General features: G+C 38.4%; 1 protein-coding gene across 2 annotated transcripts in view; it reads left to right on the top strand.

Annotated features, from left to right (window-relative positions):
* ARHGAP28 (Rho GTPase activating protein 28) overlaps window positions 1-15,160 on the top strand; it is a 74,112-nt gene that overhangs the window by 26,686 nt on the left and 32,266 nt on the right. For both annotated transcript variants that reach the window (XM_090137393.1, XM_031588935.2), the window contains exon 3: window positions 12,512-12,720. In XM_090137393.1, coding sequence (XP_089993519.1) covers window positions 12,512-12,720 — 209 coding nt within the window. The remainder of the gene's footprint in view (window positions 1-12,511; window positions 12,721-15,160) is intronic.

Raw genomic sequence — 15,160 nt, 5'->3', positions numbered from 1 at the left:
ATCTTTCCCTTAGGGTACTGTGTGTGTATTTCATAAAGGAAAAAGAGATTAACAGTACATTACAATACAAACAGACTGACTTTACGGCAATCTTGCAGAAACTCGTGCCAAACAAAAGAATAAATAACAGCTGTTTCAATCACAGCCAAATTTAAAAGATAAGGCTTGAATTTAGGTGGTCAAAATTCCAGGAAGCTGGGCAAGCTGAATGTCTGCAGAAAAAGAGAATGAGTGTAATAGCATGTAACAAAATTGAAGCAAAATTTTCAAATGTCTTCATTTCAAATGACTTAAAAGCCTCAGTATCACCTTCAAAACCAAGTTTGCATTCAGGAGCATTTACCCTCCCTGTAGCTGAATAGGGCTTGTACCTTAAACTCTTCAATTGCTTCTGAAACTGAGTTAGGTGACTGTCCGTCTTGGTCCTTTTTGAATTCATAACCTGTGCCTGGAGGGACAGAAAAGACACTAGACCAAGCAGTGGCTGAACACCAACTAAGGATACCAACTGAAACCAAAAAATTAGAGATTTAATCATGATTATTCCTTTGTTTTACTGAAAAGCTATCTAGTGACTCTGTTTTTGATTAAACATGTGAAGATGTGTTAGCCTGTTCAAAATCTTGTGGAAGCATTTTGAATCAATTGTAACTGATGTAAATATAGCCCTTGACTGGAAATCTGCCAGAGTTAGTGAGCTGCAACAGTTCAATCAAGATGCACTTTATCAAAAGCATGGATAAGTAATTTGATGTCCTCATGGAAAGGATAATATTACAGCTTCACAACATTCATAAGGTGCCTGTGTAGTGAAAGATCAAACATGATCATTAAAAGATGGATGAATGCCCTCTGAATCTTCATCCCCTAGCATAGATCATGGCTTTTATCTAGGAGAAGTGGGAAGAAGTGCATGTGTTCACCATGACAAAGGGCACAGAAACAGCTTAGTTGTACCCATTTGACATGAGCATGTGAGCTTTCAGATATGATTTACTGTGTTTGCATAGCAATACTAATTACTTTTTAGAGGCTATCCAGCCAAAAATATGTATGGGGTTTACAAAGCTCAGCTACAAACTTCAGCTATGCTCTGCAGGAGTTAGAGATTAGCATTCTATTACTCACAATGTACCTGACTTTAAAATCACAAACTGTCTCTATTAGCAGAGCTGGTATATCTTTAAGGACTCTTTCTTCAGTGTACAAGAGCTCTCTTACCCCAGGTATAGCAAATCTGAAAAGGAAGGCTAGAAATCAGCATGGCTGAACTGGGACCTGCTGGTCAAACTGAAGAAGAAAATGCACAGGCAGTGGAAAAAGTGACAGGTACCAGGGAAGAGTATAAGGAAGTTGCAAGGCTGTGTAAGAATGGGGTCAGGAAAGCCAAGGACAAGCTTGAACTAAACTTGGCTTGGGATACCAGAAAGAACAAGAAAGGCTTCTACAGGTGCTGGGGCTAATTAATACTCTTTAATATCTTCATCAGTGATACCGACAGTGGGGTCAAGTGCACCCTCTGCAAGTTTGCTGATGACACCAAGCTGTAGGGTGTGGTCCACACACCAGAGGGGCAGAATGCCCTCCAGAAGGACCTAGTCAGGCTTGAGCAGCGGGTTCAGATGAATGTCATGAGGTTCAACAAATCTAAATGCAAGATCTTTGCACCTGCATCAAGGCAACCCCCATTGCCAATACAAGCTGAGGGATGAAAAGACTGAGTGCAGCCCTTCTGAAAAAGACTTGGTGGTACTGGTAGATGGGAAGCTGGACATGAGCCAGCAATGTGCCCTTGCAGCCCAGAAAGCCAATCGTATCCTAGACTGCATCAAAAGAAGCATGGTCATCAGGTCAAGGGAGGTGATCCTGCCCCTCTGCACTGTTGAGGCCTCATCTGGAGTACTGTGTACAGGAGAGACACAGACCTGTTGGAGTGTATCCAGAGTAGGGCCACAAAAATGACCCATGGAATGGAACACTTCTCCTGTGAGGACAGGCTGAGAGAGCTGGGGCTCTTCAGCTTGGAGGAGAGAAGAACTGTGAGGTGACCTGATAGCAGCATTTCAGTATATAAAGGAGAGCTACAGGAACAGCTTAGAAGAAGCCAGAATAAACCAGTAACTCAAAATAGTCAAAAGTAATACCTTCCTGCAGTACACTGTGCTAGTGAAAAATAATTCTTCCTGGCATAGTTCTGGGCCATCCAGTGTTTGTACTTCCCAGGATAACACTAAAAGGTATTTCATACCTTTGTTAATATGTTTGAAGCTAATACTGAAGCTATAACTTCTCTGTTGAAGACTTTCCTCCAGTGAGATTTCTTCTGAGACTTCCTCAAAGATTTCCAAGAGCTATGTTTTACTCTCTCAGTGTCAGTATTAAAAGACATTAACTTGCAAACCTTATGCATAAAAATCATTTGTCTGGCTTCAGTAAGGCTGCTCATAGAATTCAGAATTACTCATATCACTGAGGAACTGCAAATGATGGCATCATGTTTTGTAAATATTAGTGGTCTCTAGCTTCAACAGTTTCAAGAGCTGCAATGTGTTTGAATATCTAGCTTTGAAATACCTGGCATGTTGCAGCTTCTCTCAGAATGTTTATGGATGAAATAGTTCAGATAGGTCTTTCAAATAAAATTAGCAAAAGAAAAAAGTGTAGTTGAGGAAAACAGGAATCTGCTGGTTACTGTCTATAGCTGTTGCCCAGTTTTTCTTATTCTAATATTTGCCTTTTTTATAGACATTGCAAAGAAATGTAACTTAGTCAAATATTTCCATCTCTCACTGGTGTCCTGCTTGGAAGCATCATTGATGTTTTGGATCCTGACATAGAAAGATCTTTTTTTTTCATAGACAAATAATACAAACATTCAAACACAAATTAGAAAAATGCCACTTGAAGTTTAAGGCGTTGCTTTGACAATTCCCATGAAGATGTTCCTTCTATCACCTTATAATGAACATAGAAATCATTTCAAGTTTGCAGAATGTCTTTTATAGTTAATTGATAGGAACTTTATAGCAGTTTTTTTGTTTCGCTCTTTGTTCTTATGTTGAAAACTGGAGAATATAATAAAGTAAATTTTATCTTTGGTCCACCATGGCCTCTGCAAATGTCTGTTCTTTGGAGATCTATGATCTTCTACTTGGTGTCCCCTGGCTGTTGACTTTGTCTCCTTCAACTCTAAGCTTCTACTCTTCAGCTTTGTTCTGTCCTCAGTTTTGGTTACATCTCCCATCCTCTGAACAGGACTCTCATAGGCTTATCTGACAAAATATTTTCTTGCCAACACATTTCTGTGTTTATATTATAAATGAAAATTGTCTAAATGAATTTCCAACTGGAGTCAACTGCACCTTTTTGTTAAAAAGTCAGCTTTGTCTTTAGGCTTACACAGCTATGCTTGTAGTTACTGCTATCTTGACTGGAGAAGTTACCAAATAATATGTTATTATCTAATTTTAAAATGAGTAATAAAATAATAAGTAATATTATCTAATTTTAAAATGAGAAATAAAGATGAATTTATTAATAAGAAATTAGTTGTTCAGTTTCCCTCAAAAACGTTAGTCAAATCCTGTTTTAATGTAGCTTGCTTTTTATGGCCTAAAGGTGAAACTTCCACTGTCTTCAGCAAAGCCAAGAAGGTTGGTTTACCTCTGTTAATATGACCTATCTGCTTAGGGTGCTCTGATAATTTTATTTTTTTTTTAGAATTTGAAGTATGTTTTGGTCCTGAACTTTTTGTAAATATTTATAACTGGTTGAAAAGAGAGGCTGGTGTGTGACTGTTTCTGATAAGGAAATATGACTGTCAAATGCCACTGAAGAAACACACCCATCAGCTGCAGTCCTCATCCCTTCCCAGTGTTTGTAGTCCCACTGTGCTGTACTGGTGTCTCCTCCACATGGCTCTGTGCAGAAAGCACTTCTCAAATGCCTTTACCTCTACTCAAGGCTCTCACTCAACACAGCAACATTTGCCTTCTGGGAAATTGAAGAGATAGGAGAAAAGGAACAATTTGGGAATGGTTGCAGATGGACTGAAAGGAAGATAGTAGTAGAGATGCTCAAGTCATTCAGGATAAAGTCACAGACTTTTCTTGACATTGATAAGAGTAATCAACGGACAACTTGCTGAAAAACTATTTTTCTGTGCTTTCTATATTAGATGACATGAACATTTTTCTTCTGGTAAAAATAAGAACATAGTTCTTTGAGGTAATTCTTCTAGATACCTCAACTACACTGAGTTATTAAGCAGTCTCACTAACAAAAGTAGAGTCTACTCAGCAAATGTGGGACTCTTTCCAAAATCATACAATCTTTACAAATGTGCTTGAGTGGCAAAAAATAGAATTATGCACACATCTTGGTTTTTGTGTGGCTACAACATTTTCCAGCAGAGTTTTCATTCCTTCTCACTGATTCAGTATGCCACAAAGTACAATACACCATGGAAAATACAAGCTGAGGGTTCAGAATTGCCTGACAGCCAATCCAGAACTGCAGAGAAAAATTGAGATGGTGAGAAGTAATGTTTTTCATGCAATTTTTGTAATTTGTAATAACTTCAGAATTAGCAATACCACAAAGAAGGATGTTCTGAATTTAAACATAAGGGATAAATTAAGCCAGTGAGGCTGTAACAGTTTATAACTAGCTGAGAATCTGATCCAGGATTTTAATAATGACAGTGTGAAGCTACTCCCCACTCAGTCAAAATATTTTAAAGTATCTTCCCTTCATAAGTATTTTTTTTCAGTGAAATAAATATTCAACGTGTTGCTCAGCTTTAAAAAATTAATGTACATTTCAACATCATTTAAGTCCAGTGCCAAGAATATTTTTAAGCATCATGTTCAAAATTATTTTATGTGGATCGCAGGGTAACTGTTAAAATTTATGACTAAAATAAAAATGAATTCTTCAGAGAGTCAGCATTCATATTTTGCAGCTCAGTCATTGCCTCTTGTATACATTAAAACACATTTAAGGAAAACATTGTCTTAGGAAAATAAGTATGGCTTGTTTGCTTTGGTCCTGAAGCCTTCAAAAAAAAGTATTTACTTAAAAGTGTGTATTGATTATAGGACAGGAGACAGTAACATCTGGAGCTGACTTAAAGCTAAGCACAGAGAAAACTTCAAAGCATATTGCATGACTTCATGCTCCCATTTAGTTTACATGTTCACTCTCAGGAAGTATATGCCCTCTTTCTTTGCTTATGTCAGGGACTTAAAGAGCTTGCATTTGTGATATATGTAATTGCATTAGAAACCTTCCAGGAGACAGTATGGTCCAGTTCTTTATGATGCTTCCTTAAGCCAAAATGACTCTATTTGTCTCTTGAAGTGCTTTAGAGAAACAAAGTTCTATAAAAAATATGAGCTCATTAATGATAATATGCATGTTAGTTGAAGGGACAACTTATTTAGAAGGCTCTAAAATAAAAATAATTAGATATCCTTCCACAAATATGACATAAATGGAGGCAAAACTGGAGGGTGTACTGAGAGCTGTAGCAAGTTTGACCCCTTATGTTTCAGTACTTACTTCAAGTCTGATGAATGTGTCCATATTTCTTTCCCTTTAAAAAATCTGGTTTCTGGCACTAATCCCAAAAATCTTGTAACACTGTCCTGTTTACCTTCCCTATGGATTCTGCTTGGTTTGCTTCTTTGCTTGTTGAATGATTTAATCCTCATTTGAGCACCAGCGCTGGTGCAGTCCCAGAATTTAGATAGGATCTAATGCAATTGTGCTCCCCCATTTCCTTCTCATTCATATGATTGTTTCGTTTTTGCTTGCTACTTGAAGAGATACCCTATGTAGCTGCCTGCACTCAGCTACAGAATGAAATGTGTCTGCCTTGTGCTTTCTGTAACTCATGCCAAGGACCTGTAACCTTACAGTAGTATGTTTAGGGCCATCATATATCTTGATTTTAAATTATGTTTGTGTGGAATCTGAAGGTTTTACCCTGGATTTTGGGGTGCTCAGCTATACAGCAATATCTCTGGATGACTGCCAGACAACTAGAACTTTTCTGAGACATCTACTCAGCATGAGTGCACAAGCAGTGAGCCCAATGCTCCTGATGGGCTTGATCAGCATAGAGTGTATGTACAGTGAACTATCAGATTCCCTGGGTTCAGTGCTCAGGCACAAAGCATTTGTACTGTACATGCAAAATAGATCAAACATTTCCTGGAAGAATGGAGTTTCCTCTGGTACAGTGCATGCTCCATGTGCCTATGTTTCTTCCTGGAAATACTTGGTCCTCCTTAGATGTGTGGATGTGTTGCATACAAAATTAATTGGACTTAGGCAAGCACCAACAGAACAGAACATTTGTCAACTCTAATAACAAAATATGTTTAAGATGTGGCTACTCACAGACATAACTTTTGCCTGCTGTAGGCCATGTCTAGATGTTTTTTATTCTGTCCATAGCAATTGTGATTTGCATCTACCGTATTCTGCCATGATTGCTCATCCTTAAGTTTTAAGAATTCAAAACCAGCATGTTCTGCTGCCTCTTAACGTATGAGAAAAGAATTCCCTTCCAATTTACTTGGAAAAAAAAAAAAAAAGGGATAACAACATACTCTTGTTAGTGTTAATCATTTGGGAATCCCTGCTGCCCTTTGGGAACAGCTTTGTTAGGACAATGAAGACAAAATAGAGTCCCTTTCAGATTTTGGCAGATGCATTGAAGCCATATAGTGCACTGTCTCTGTTGTATCAGGCCAGCACTGAAGTGATGTGATTGCCAGCATGGAGGAGAGGTCTGGGTCATGTCCCCAGAGGTCATCGTTGCCAGCAGGCAATACCTAGACAGCATATTCCCTGCTCTCCACTAGCTCAAAGGGTCTGATTGTGAGAGCCCCCACACTGACACACACAAACAGAGAGATTATTCTGCAATCTCCACGCTCAGCCTCAGGGCAGCCACAATGTGGTCGTTGTTGTAGATGGGGGTCTTCCGTGCCACTGACGAAAACGTTGCATCAGAGAGCTGAAGAAGACAAGGTGAAATGCGTTTTTAGATAGTGCAGGTAACACTGAGATACGGGCTCCACAGCTGAATGTCCTGACTGCTACTAGCAGAACTGAAGATTAGTTATGAATAAATAAATGAAATTATTTTAAGCCTTGCAAGTCCTTTAAATCTTACAAGCTTTTTCTCTACTAAATCTTTAAATCCTAAGACTCATTAAACAAGTCTTTTTGGTCCAAAAAAAAGGTGTTTTCAAAGATAAAAAGGATCTTTGGAAATAAAATTATTTACAGAAGTATCAATTGCCGAATGTTTTGTGGAATACAAAGGCATACAAAGTACTGAATATAGCTGATACAGTAATGTGATAGCTCAGCTTATTTTCAAACCCAGCTTTGTAACAGACCAGTGAGATTAATATGATTTTTGAGTTTCACTAGGCAAGAGGATGTAAAAAATACTGCTGAAGTTAAGTTTCATTTTGCATCTCACTCAAATACTCTGTTCTTAGAGAGGCTTGTGACACCTCAGTGCAATTAATGAGCATGACAGGTCAAATGCTAGATGTTAGAGAAAGAAAAATGAAACTTTAGAGTCCACTGCCTACATTTTTTCTAACATCTGCAAGATAATCAGAAAGAGAAATAAGCAGATGGAGTTGGGAAATGTTGCCTGACATATACCCCTCTCTGTGATTAAAAGCCACTGAGAACAGAGAGAAGGAAGCAAGCAGACAGCAAATCGGGTCATCAGGAAGGAAGCAGAAGATGAGAGATTTGGGGGAAGAGTACTGGCTGAAAACAAGCTGTGAACTGTGCACAGAGGTAATATTTCCAGTTGCTGGACTCTGCCTGGAGCTTTTACACATTTGAGGAAAAAAGAAAAAGGAAACATTGGTACATGACTGCTTCCTAAAAATTCAAAACAGACAAAAACATAGTTCTTAGCTAAGAGGTAGAAATGTTGTTTCTCTGCCAATACAAGGTACTATCTCCCTTTCTACATCCAAGAAAAGTTAAGCAGAAAGAGAGTAATTGTTTATTTTGTCAAAAGTTGAGTAATAGTTATGATAAACTGTAAGAAAGATTGGAGACAGACAACAACAAAGTACTCTGCTGCTGTTGCGTTATTCAGGCACTACTGACTTCACTGGAATGAGTGAGTACACTGATAGAATGATTGTAATAAGCAAAGGTGGCTTTTGGTGCTCAAATGGCCAGGATAATTTGTTTCCTGCTTCTTCTCCTTTCCTGTAAATGTGACTAATTGTGATGAACTTAATTCAGGACTCACTGAATTAAATCAAACGTAATGATCCACAAGAATAAGATGTTCTGTCTCTGTGTAAACAAGGATTGAATGCTGTTTTTAACTACAAGGTGGCTTTATTGCTCCCTGTCTGTTTTATGGATTCTTTACCACCCATTACTTAATTAAACTGAAAACACAAGCCTAGCTTTCTCATTAGTCAGCCCATGAGCAATCATTAAGTGTCACTGAACCACTTCTTCATGCAGTGTGACTAACCTCTGCTTTGGGGATAGGATAAGAAGTGCTTACTGGATTTACCATTGCTATCCTGAACTCAATGTGTGCTGGCAGACCCCCAACAGCTTATTGCTGCTCGATATACAAAACAAAAATCATAGGTTCAGTGGACCTGCTTTGCTACTGCATTTTATCAGCATTACAAACACAACAAAATTGCTAACTAGAGTCACACGCAGACGAATCAATCTCATTATGTCCCATGGAAATACCCCACTTCTTTGCAAAATTCGCTCTCTACAAGATACCATCATGCTTCTCCTTACTGGCACTCTTCAACCCTTTCTTGTGTGACTGATTCCCAGCAATAGAAGGGTTCTTTGATAACATTAACCACTGTAGTATACTTTTCCCTTCTTTCATTTTCTTTTGTTTTCAAGTATTTTGGTTTGTATCTGCATGGGGTTTTGTTTTGTTTTGTTTATAATTGCATCCTGAAAACAGTTTCACTCGCTCAGTGAAGTCACTGTAATTTTTTTTGGTACTTCATCATCTTTTTCTACCAGTGTTTTCCATCTAGGAAACCAGATCTGAGACCCTTCCTGCACTCAGTTTCAGTCAGCCTTTCAGATTAGCTCACCACTGCCCGCATGTGTGAGGTACCAGAGGAAATGGAGCATGAGCTTTGTGATTAGTCCTTGTCTAACCAGACTGCTGTTCAAATTTTCTGTAAGAACAACAGACTTGGCTTAGAAGAAAAAAAATATCCTTGTAAATTTCTCTGTAGACACTGAGGAAAAGGGCAAACAAACCAAAAAAACCTCAAGGCTGAGAAAGATATAAGGAACATAGGTTTCCGGCTACCAGAGTTCCCAAGTGACAGCCAACCTGGGCATGTTGAGCTATTTCTGAGACAGGCATGCTGAGTCAGTACTCACGTCCTCCAAGAAAGAATTAAAAGCAGTGAGGAATATGCTTTGCTTCCTCAGTGGGAATTCTCTCCTTTTTCCTGAAACTGTTTTTAACAACTTTGAGTAGAGGAAGTGGAGACAACCGCCATTATTACATAAAACAAGACCACTTCCTCCAGGGCAGAAGCTCCAGGTATATGGGTCAGAATAGCAGCCAGAGAACTTTTCCAGCACATGAGACCGAGAATAATTGGAGAAGATTAGTACCAGACCACCTGGAAGCAAGCTTCAGTTGTTTACCAATAAGGATAAAGCATCTCCGCCTCATCTTTCTTGTTACAGGAATTTTACACAGCGAGATTTAATCTGGGCACAAGTTTCAGATATGAAATTCTCAGCAGACTTTGTTCAGTTGATTTTCAAAATAGCTCCATACTTTTAATATTGCTGTAAATGTACATTAATTACCCAGTAACCTTTGACGTATTTGGTAAAGCTGGTTGTCACAGCAGTTGTTGCCATGTTACGTGATCTGTTTTGCATTTAGCTTTTTGGTATGGTAATATTACAGAACTCACTGTGAGGAGAAAAGAAACAACCCGCCAAGCCTCTTTCTTCCTAATATGGTGAAATGAAAAGCCCTGGTTTGGGTTAGCTGTTAGAAGTGCTGATGGAGTCAAAGCCCAGGGATCAGTCTGGTGTGGTGCCCGAAGAGCACAGGGGTCATGGTCAAGACTCACACTGGGAGGGCAGGAAGTGTTTAAATTCCCTGACCATGACTAAGTGATGGAAGGCAGCAAAGTGAAAAAAAAAAAAAAAAAAGGAAAAACTCCTCTGCTCATCCCAGCATGCCTTTGACTCCAGCACAGTGAGAGTGTTATTTCTGCGAGTGCTGCTCTGGGCAGTGCTCTAGAGCAGATGTGGAGACTTATTTTTTAACAAAACTTTAGGCCAATACTGGTATCGATATGTAATGAGCAGCAATGTGGGGGGCTCAGGCAGAACTCCAAGCTACAGAGGAAGTTGGGGAGGGACACAAGCCCTTGGCATAGGCTCTCTCCTTGCACAGTGCTGAGTGGAAAGGGGCCCCAAAGGCCTTGAGAGTGCCAGGAAGCTTTGCCTTTTTCCTTATTTGTGTTCGCTATCACCTCTCAAACAAAGGAGCAAAACTTCTCATAGCAGTGAGCAATTGGCTAGCAGGGACTGCTTCCCCATCCCAGCCCTCTCCCCACTGACTGCACAGAGTTTTTCTGGCTGTTTCTCAGGGGTTCAGCTTCTCCTAGTTAACATCTCTGCTTCAGGACACTTGGCACAATACTTGTGATATCTGTGAGGCCCACAGTTTTGTTTCCTTGCTGGTGCTGAAGGAAGAGAGAAAGGCAAATCCAAGCAAAAAGATCCCAGGCCCCATACCCATTGCAGTAATGGTTTATTGGCAAGGTACCTCATTCACCTGAGTTGTGTTGAACAAACACTAAAAGCTCATGTCCCCTCAGCAGAAGACTATGTGGTGAGCATCCAATAGATTTAACCACGTGTGTCACAAGTTCTTCTCACGTTCCATGACTGGGGCTTATCCTAATTAATAACAGTTTCAGTGTTGTGCTTAAAAACAGTCATTTGCTATCTGTGAGAAGAGAAAAAAAGATAAAAGCACTGAAAGTGGCACCTCTTTTCCTGGAGGATATTTGTCTCTGTAGCACAACAGCACATTTTGGCCCACTGAAGTTTGGTCATCCATCTGAAAGCTTTGCAGCTAGCTAGTAGCATATAGGCAGGTTTGCATCCAAATTGTCCACATTACACCCTGCTGTGTTTGAGCTCAGAGCTAGCATGGAAGGAATGCCTGAGCCCACCCAAGTGATGGGAGCAGGCCCCAGGACTATAGATCTAGTCAGCTTCATTATATACTGCAGTGTTTTTACATCCATTAGGAGACCTTAGAAAAGGAGGGAAATACTGAAAAGGAAGCATCTTTTTTTTAACGGAGTAAAAGTGATGTTTGTGGTTTTAAACAAAGGGCTGTTGGCAGGATGATGCCATAAAGGAAAGGAAGAGAAAGGGAAACTGCATTTGAATTAATTCAGATAAGTGAAGGCCAGAAGACCTTATGACATAATTTTCCATTAATTCCTGCAGTCTAGCTCTCTAGTCATAATTATGCTACCTCTTGACTCCTTTGTACAAATATTGTGGTGGTTCGTATTACTTTCTACTGTAATTACTGTAATTACACTTGTTTAAAGTATCGCAGCTGTAATAATGTGACAGAACAAAGTTAGATAAGACTTTTGCAGTGGGTATTTCATAAAATTTTCTGTGAAATTATACAACTGTCTTCACCTGTATGAATTTACAATGGGAAAAGAAAAGAACAAAGAAACAAGGGATAAGTTTGTTGATTTACTAAAAGTCCAAAAATTAATTTAAGAGAAGGAATCTTTGTGTTGATTTGTAACTTGAAATTTGATTTTTAGTGAATCAATTTTTTTAAACAGTGATTGAAATCTTCTGTTTGTCCTAAAATAAATATATGATTTCACTTTTAAGATTTTTTTTTGAAGATTTTATTTATTTTGAAGTTGTTTTTAAAAAATATTTTAAACAGAATTTTCAAATGGAAAAAATAATTATTCTTCTGTCTAAATAATCTCATATTTTTCTTTGTAATATGCACAGTTAGTGGGGACAAGATGAGTTTGTAATTTCAGTGTTCCCAACTCTGATTATTTTTCCTCAAAAGTATTTCAGTGAGTAAACAAAACAGAAAGAGACAGAAAGGAAAGCTGAGGCACAAAGAAGTAAAAATCCTTTTTCATTGTCTCATTAGAAGGGTAGCGGTATTAGAAATAAAAATTGCATCTCCTGAGTTCCCCTCTCAGGTAAAACATTAAAAGTCTTTAAAGAGATAAACTGTTGGATGAAAACAAATCTCCGATCATGACTTTTATAAGCAAGAGAAATCATGAAGACCACCAGAACTGTGTCCTTTGCTTCCAACATCTTGTTCCTGGCCTTCTTGGTACAGCCACATTTGAAACCCTGGTTGCATGGCTATTAGAAAAGTAAAATATTTTTAATTTTCATCTCTGTCTCTTTTCAGAAAATCTCTTCCTCGCTGCCGAAGAATTAACAGGATGCTTTCCAATGAGTCAATGCCAACAAGTCCTCCAGTATTCACTCGTTCCAACTCTCAGGCCTCTGTGGACAGCACCTCCATGGAGGACTTCTGGTGCGAAGTGGAGAGCATCAAGGAGAGCAGTGAAGATGGGCCTGAAGAAGCAACACTCTTGGAGTTCAAGCCTGCTGATGGTAAGCACATAAACACCACTTCTAGACACCTTAGCATTTCCTGATCTCTTTGGTGATGCTTTTCTCTCTTTCCCTATTATGAGCAAGATTAAAATACAGATTACTTTGAGTCAGGAAAGAAAAGCACTAAAAGAAAACTTTATCTCTAGCATTTAATAATCTAAACCAAAATTCATTAAAGGACAGAAAAGTTCAATTATATATTGGAATTTTCTACTTTCTGGCTTTTGGTAGGATATAAAGTAGAAGTTCTGAAAGTCTTGAAGCAGTTTGGTGGCTGCCTGTTTCTCTGAGATTAACTCAAGGAGATATTAGAGATGAGTCTGAATATAAAGATGCCTACATTCTTCAGCTTCCTTACTTATTAAAACTCATTGATCTCTTCTATACATTACATCTGGAACAAGTCTTCTAACTTTTCCCAGTTATGATTCCACTTACAAATATATTTTATTATACAACACAAAATACCAGGTGTTAACGAAAGACGGAACTGAAATTTTTCTGAGGTCAAGGCCCACTGATTATTGCAGCCATTTTGAGGATCAAGGCCAGTAGCCTGGGAATGGCTGATCTAAAGATAGATTTTGAAAGAATGGTGTATTCTCTTCATGCTGTTGTTAACATGAGTGAAGTGTGCTTTTCTTACCTTTACATGCAATAGGATATCATTAATTTTGCTACCAGGAAAAGGGTTGAAAAGGGTAAAGGGTGTTACTTTATTTAGTAATCAGATATGTAATCATTCATGATAAGTATCCAACAGAGAGGTATCTAGCTCTAACTACATGCTGTTTCCATGGTGAATGACTTCCACTCACTAGTTCTAGTCTCCTCTCTTGGGAACAAAAGTAGAAGACCTCCATTTACCAGAAGTCTGTTTTCAATAATGGACGAGGTCTGGCAGCTTAAAACCAAACTGCACTTCTTTTTGTTGGCCTGTGATCTCAAATAAAGATAAATGGAAGTGTAACACTGAAAAATTATGATTATTGTTACAGGAACTCAGAAAAACAATCTGCCTCAGTTTGCCCTTATTGGGAAAACGTGCTGTTGCCACTAAGAAGGCTATCAGTGTTCTTGGCTATGTTAGGAAAAACGTCACCAGCAGATCAAGGGATGTGACTCTTCTGTTCCACTCAGCACTGGTGGGGACACATCTGGAGTGCCGTGTTCAGTTCTGGGTTCCCCAGCACAAGATGAGATTGTGAACATCATGGTATTTCCCTCATGCAATTTTCAGTGTGAATGATGTGTCCATGACTTTTCCCCAACATCAGGGGAAAGTTGCAAGCCAGTTAAGTTAGTAGGACAAAGAAATGCAGGAGCCTATTTTACCAGTTGTCAAAAACTTTTCTGTTGCTCTCATCACTGCTCAGCTAAATCTTCATACCAATGCAAAGTGTACTGTAGTTCCATATTATCCTTCATCTGATTTCACCTCATTACACTGCATTGATTTTTTCCTCTCTGTCCTGAATTAAAGATGTGACTGCAATGTAAAATGCAATACATCTCCACACTTCATTTACCTTTATATTGTTGTTTTACACACTTATGTAGTACATACACCCACACACAAGCAGGGAGTTCTTCTTCTAGTTATTATCTTCAGTAATATATTCAGTCTAAGATTATAAATCTTGGAAATAATCATGAGTTCTATTAACATACTAATAGGTTAATACTCCGTGACGAGGATCAAAACACTGAAAATCAATGTGGAAGTCCCCAGTGTAAAATAAAAACAAATATTCATCATCCTGTTAAGATCTCTTTGAGAAGAAAAGGTGCAGAATCCTTAAGAAACCAAAAGGACTATAGCAGCCAGACACTTATTAACACTTCATTTTAGAAGTTTGGGATGATATATTTGGGCTTATATTTGAAATTCAAAAAAAGGCACACATTTTCTAGCAGTCTCTGAGAGCAAAAGAAAAGTACTGGCCAATGGTCCTCTCTACTGTCTGTTTATCTTCTGATGGAGCAGGATCAACAACAATGACCCTGTCGAATGAGTAGCTACTACTATAAAAAATAATATTTTTAAAAACAATATAGGTTTGTTAGCTCTTACTTAAACTTATTTTCATAAACTTTTTGAGAGTTTTTTTCTGTCTTAGCCTATGTTTGTAAGTGGCTGAAACAGAAAAAGGGAAAAGGCCAGAGAAAACAGTCACAAGGGTGCCTGGTAAACAGACAGAATTACATGTCTACTTTACTATTTTTCATTGCATCATAAAAACCATGTATGATTAAAAACAAAATTCTTGGAAATAATTTCAGGACAAAAGCCAAAATGAATATAATTTGGAAAATGAAACTTGAATGGTTGTGGGTAGGACAGCAGCACTCAGAAATGAAGTCTTGTTAGGAAGAAGAAAGAGGATGACAGAATGGCCTCAGGATCAAAACTGACAGAGGAGGAATGTCCTCCTGT

Source organism: Phasianus colchicus, chromosome 3, assembly GCF_987193195.1.
Source record: "Phasianus colchicus chromosome 3, bPhaCol1.hap1.1, whole genome shotgun sequence".
NCBI lineage: Eukaryota > Metazoa > Chordata > Aves > Galliformes > Phasianidae > Phasianus > Phasianus colchicus.
This window is presented reverse-complemented; position numbering and strand designations above follow the sequence as displayed.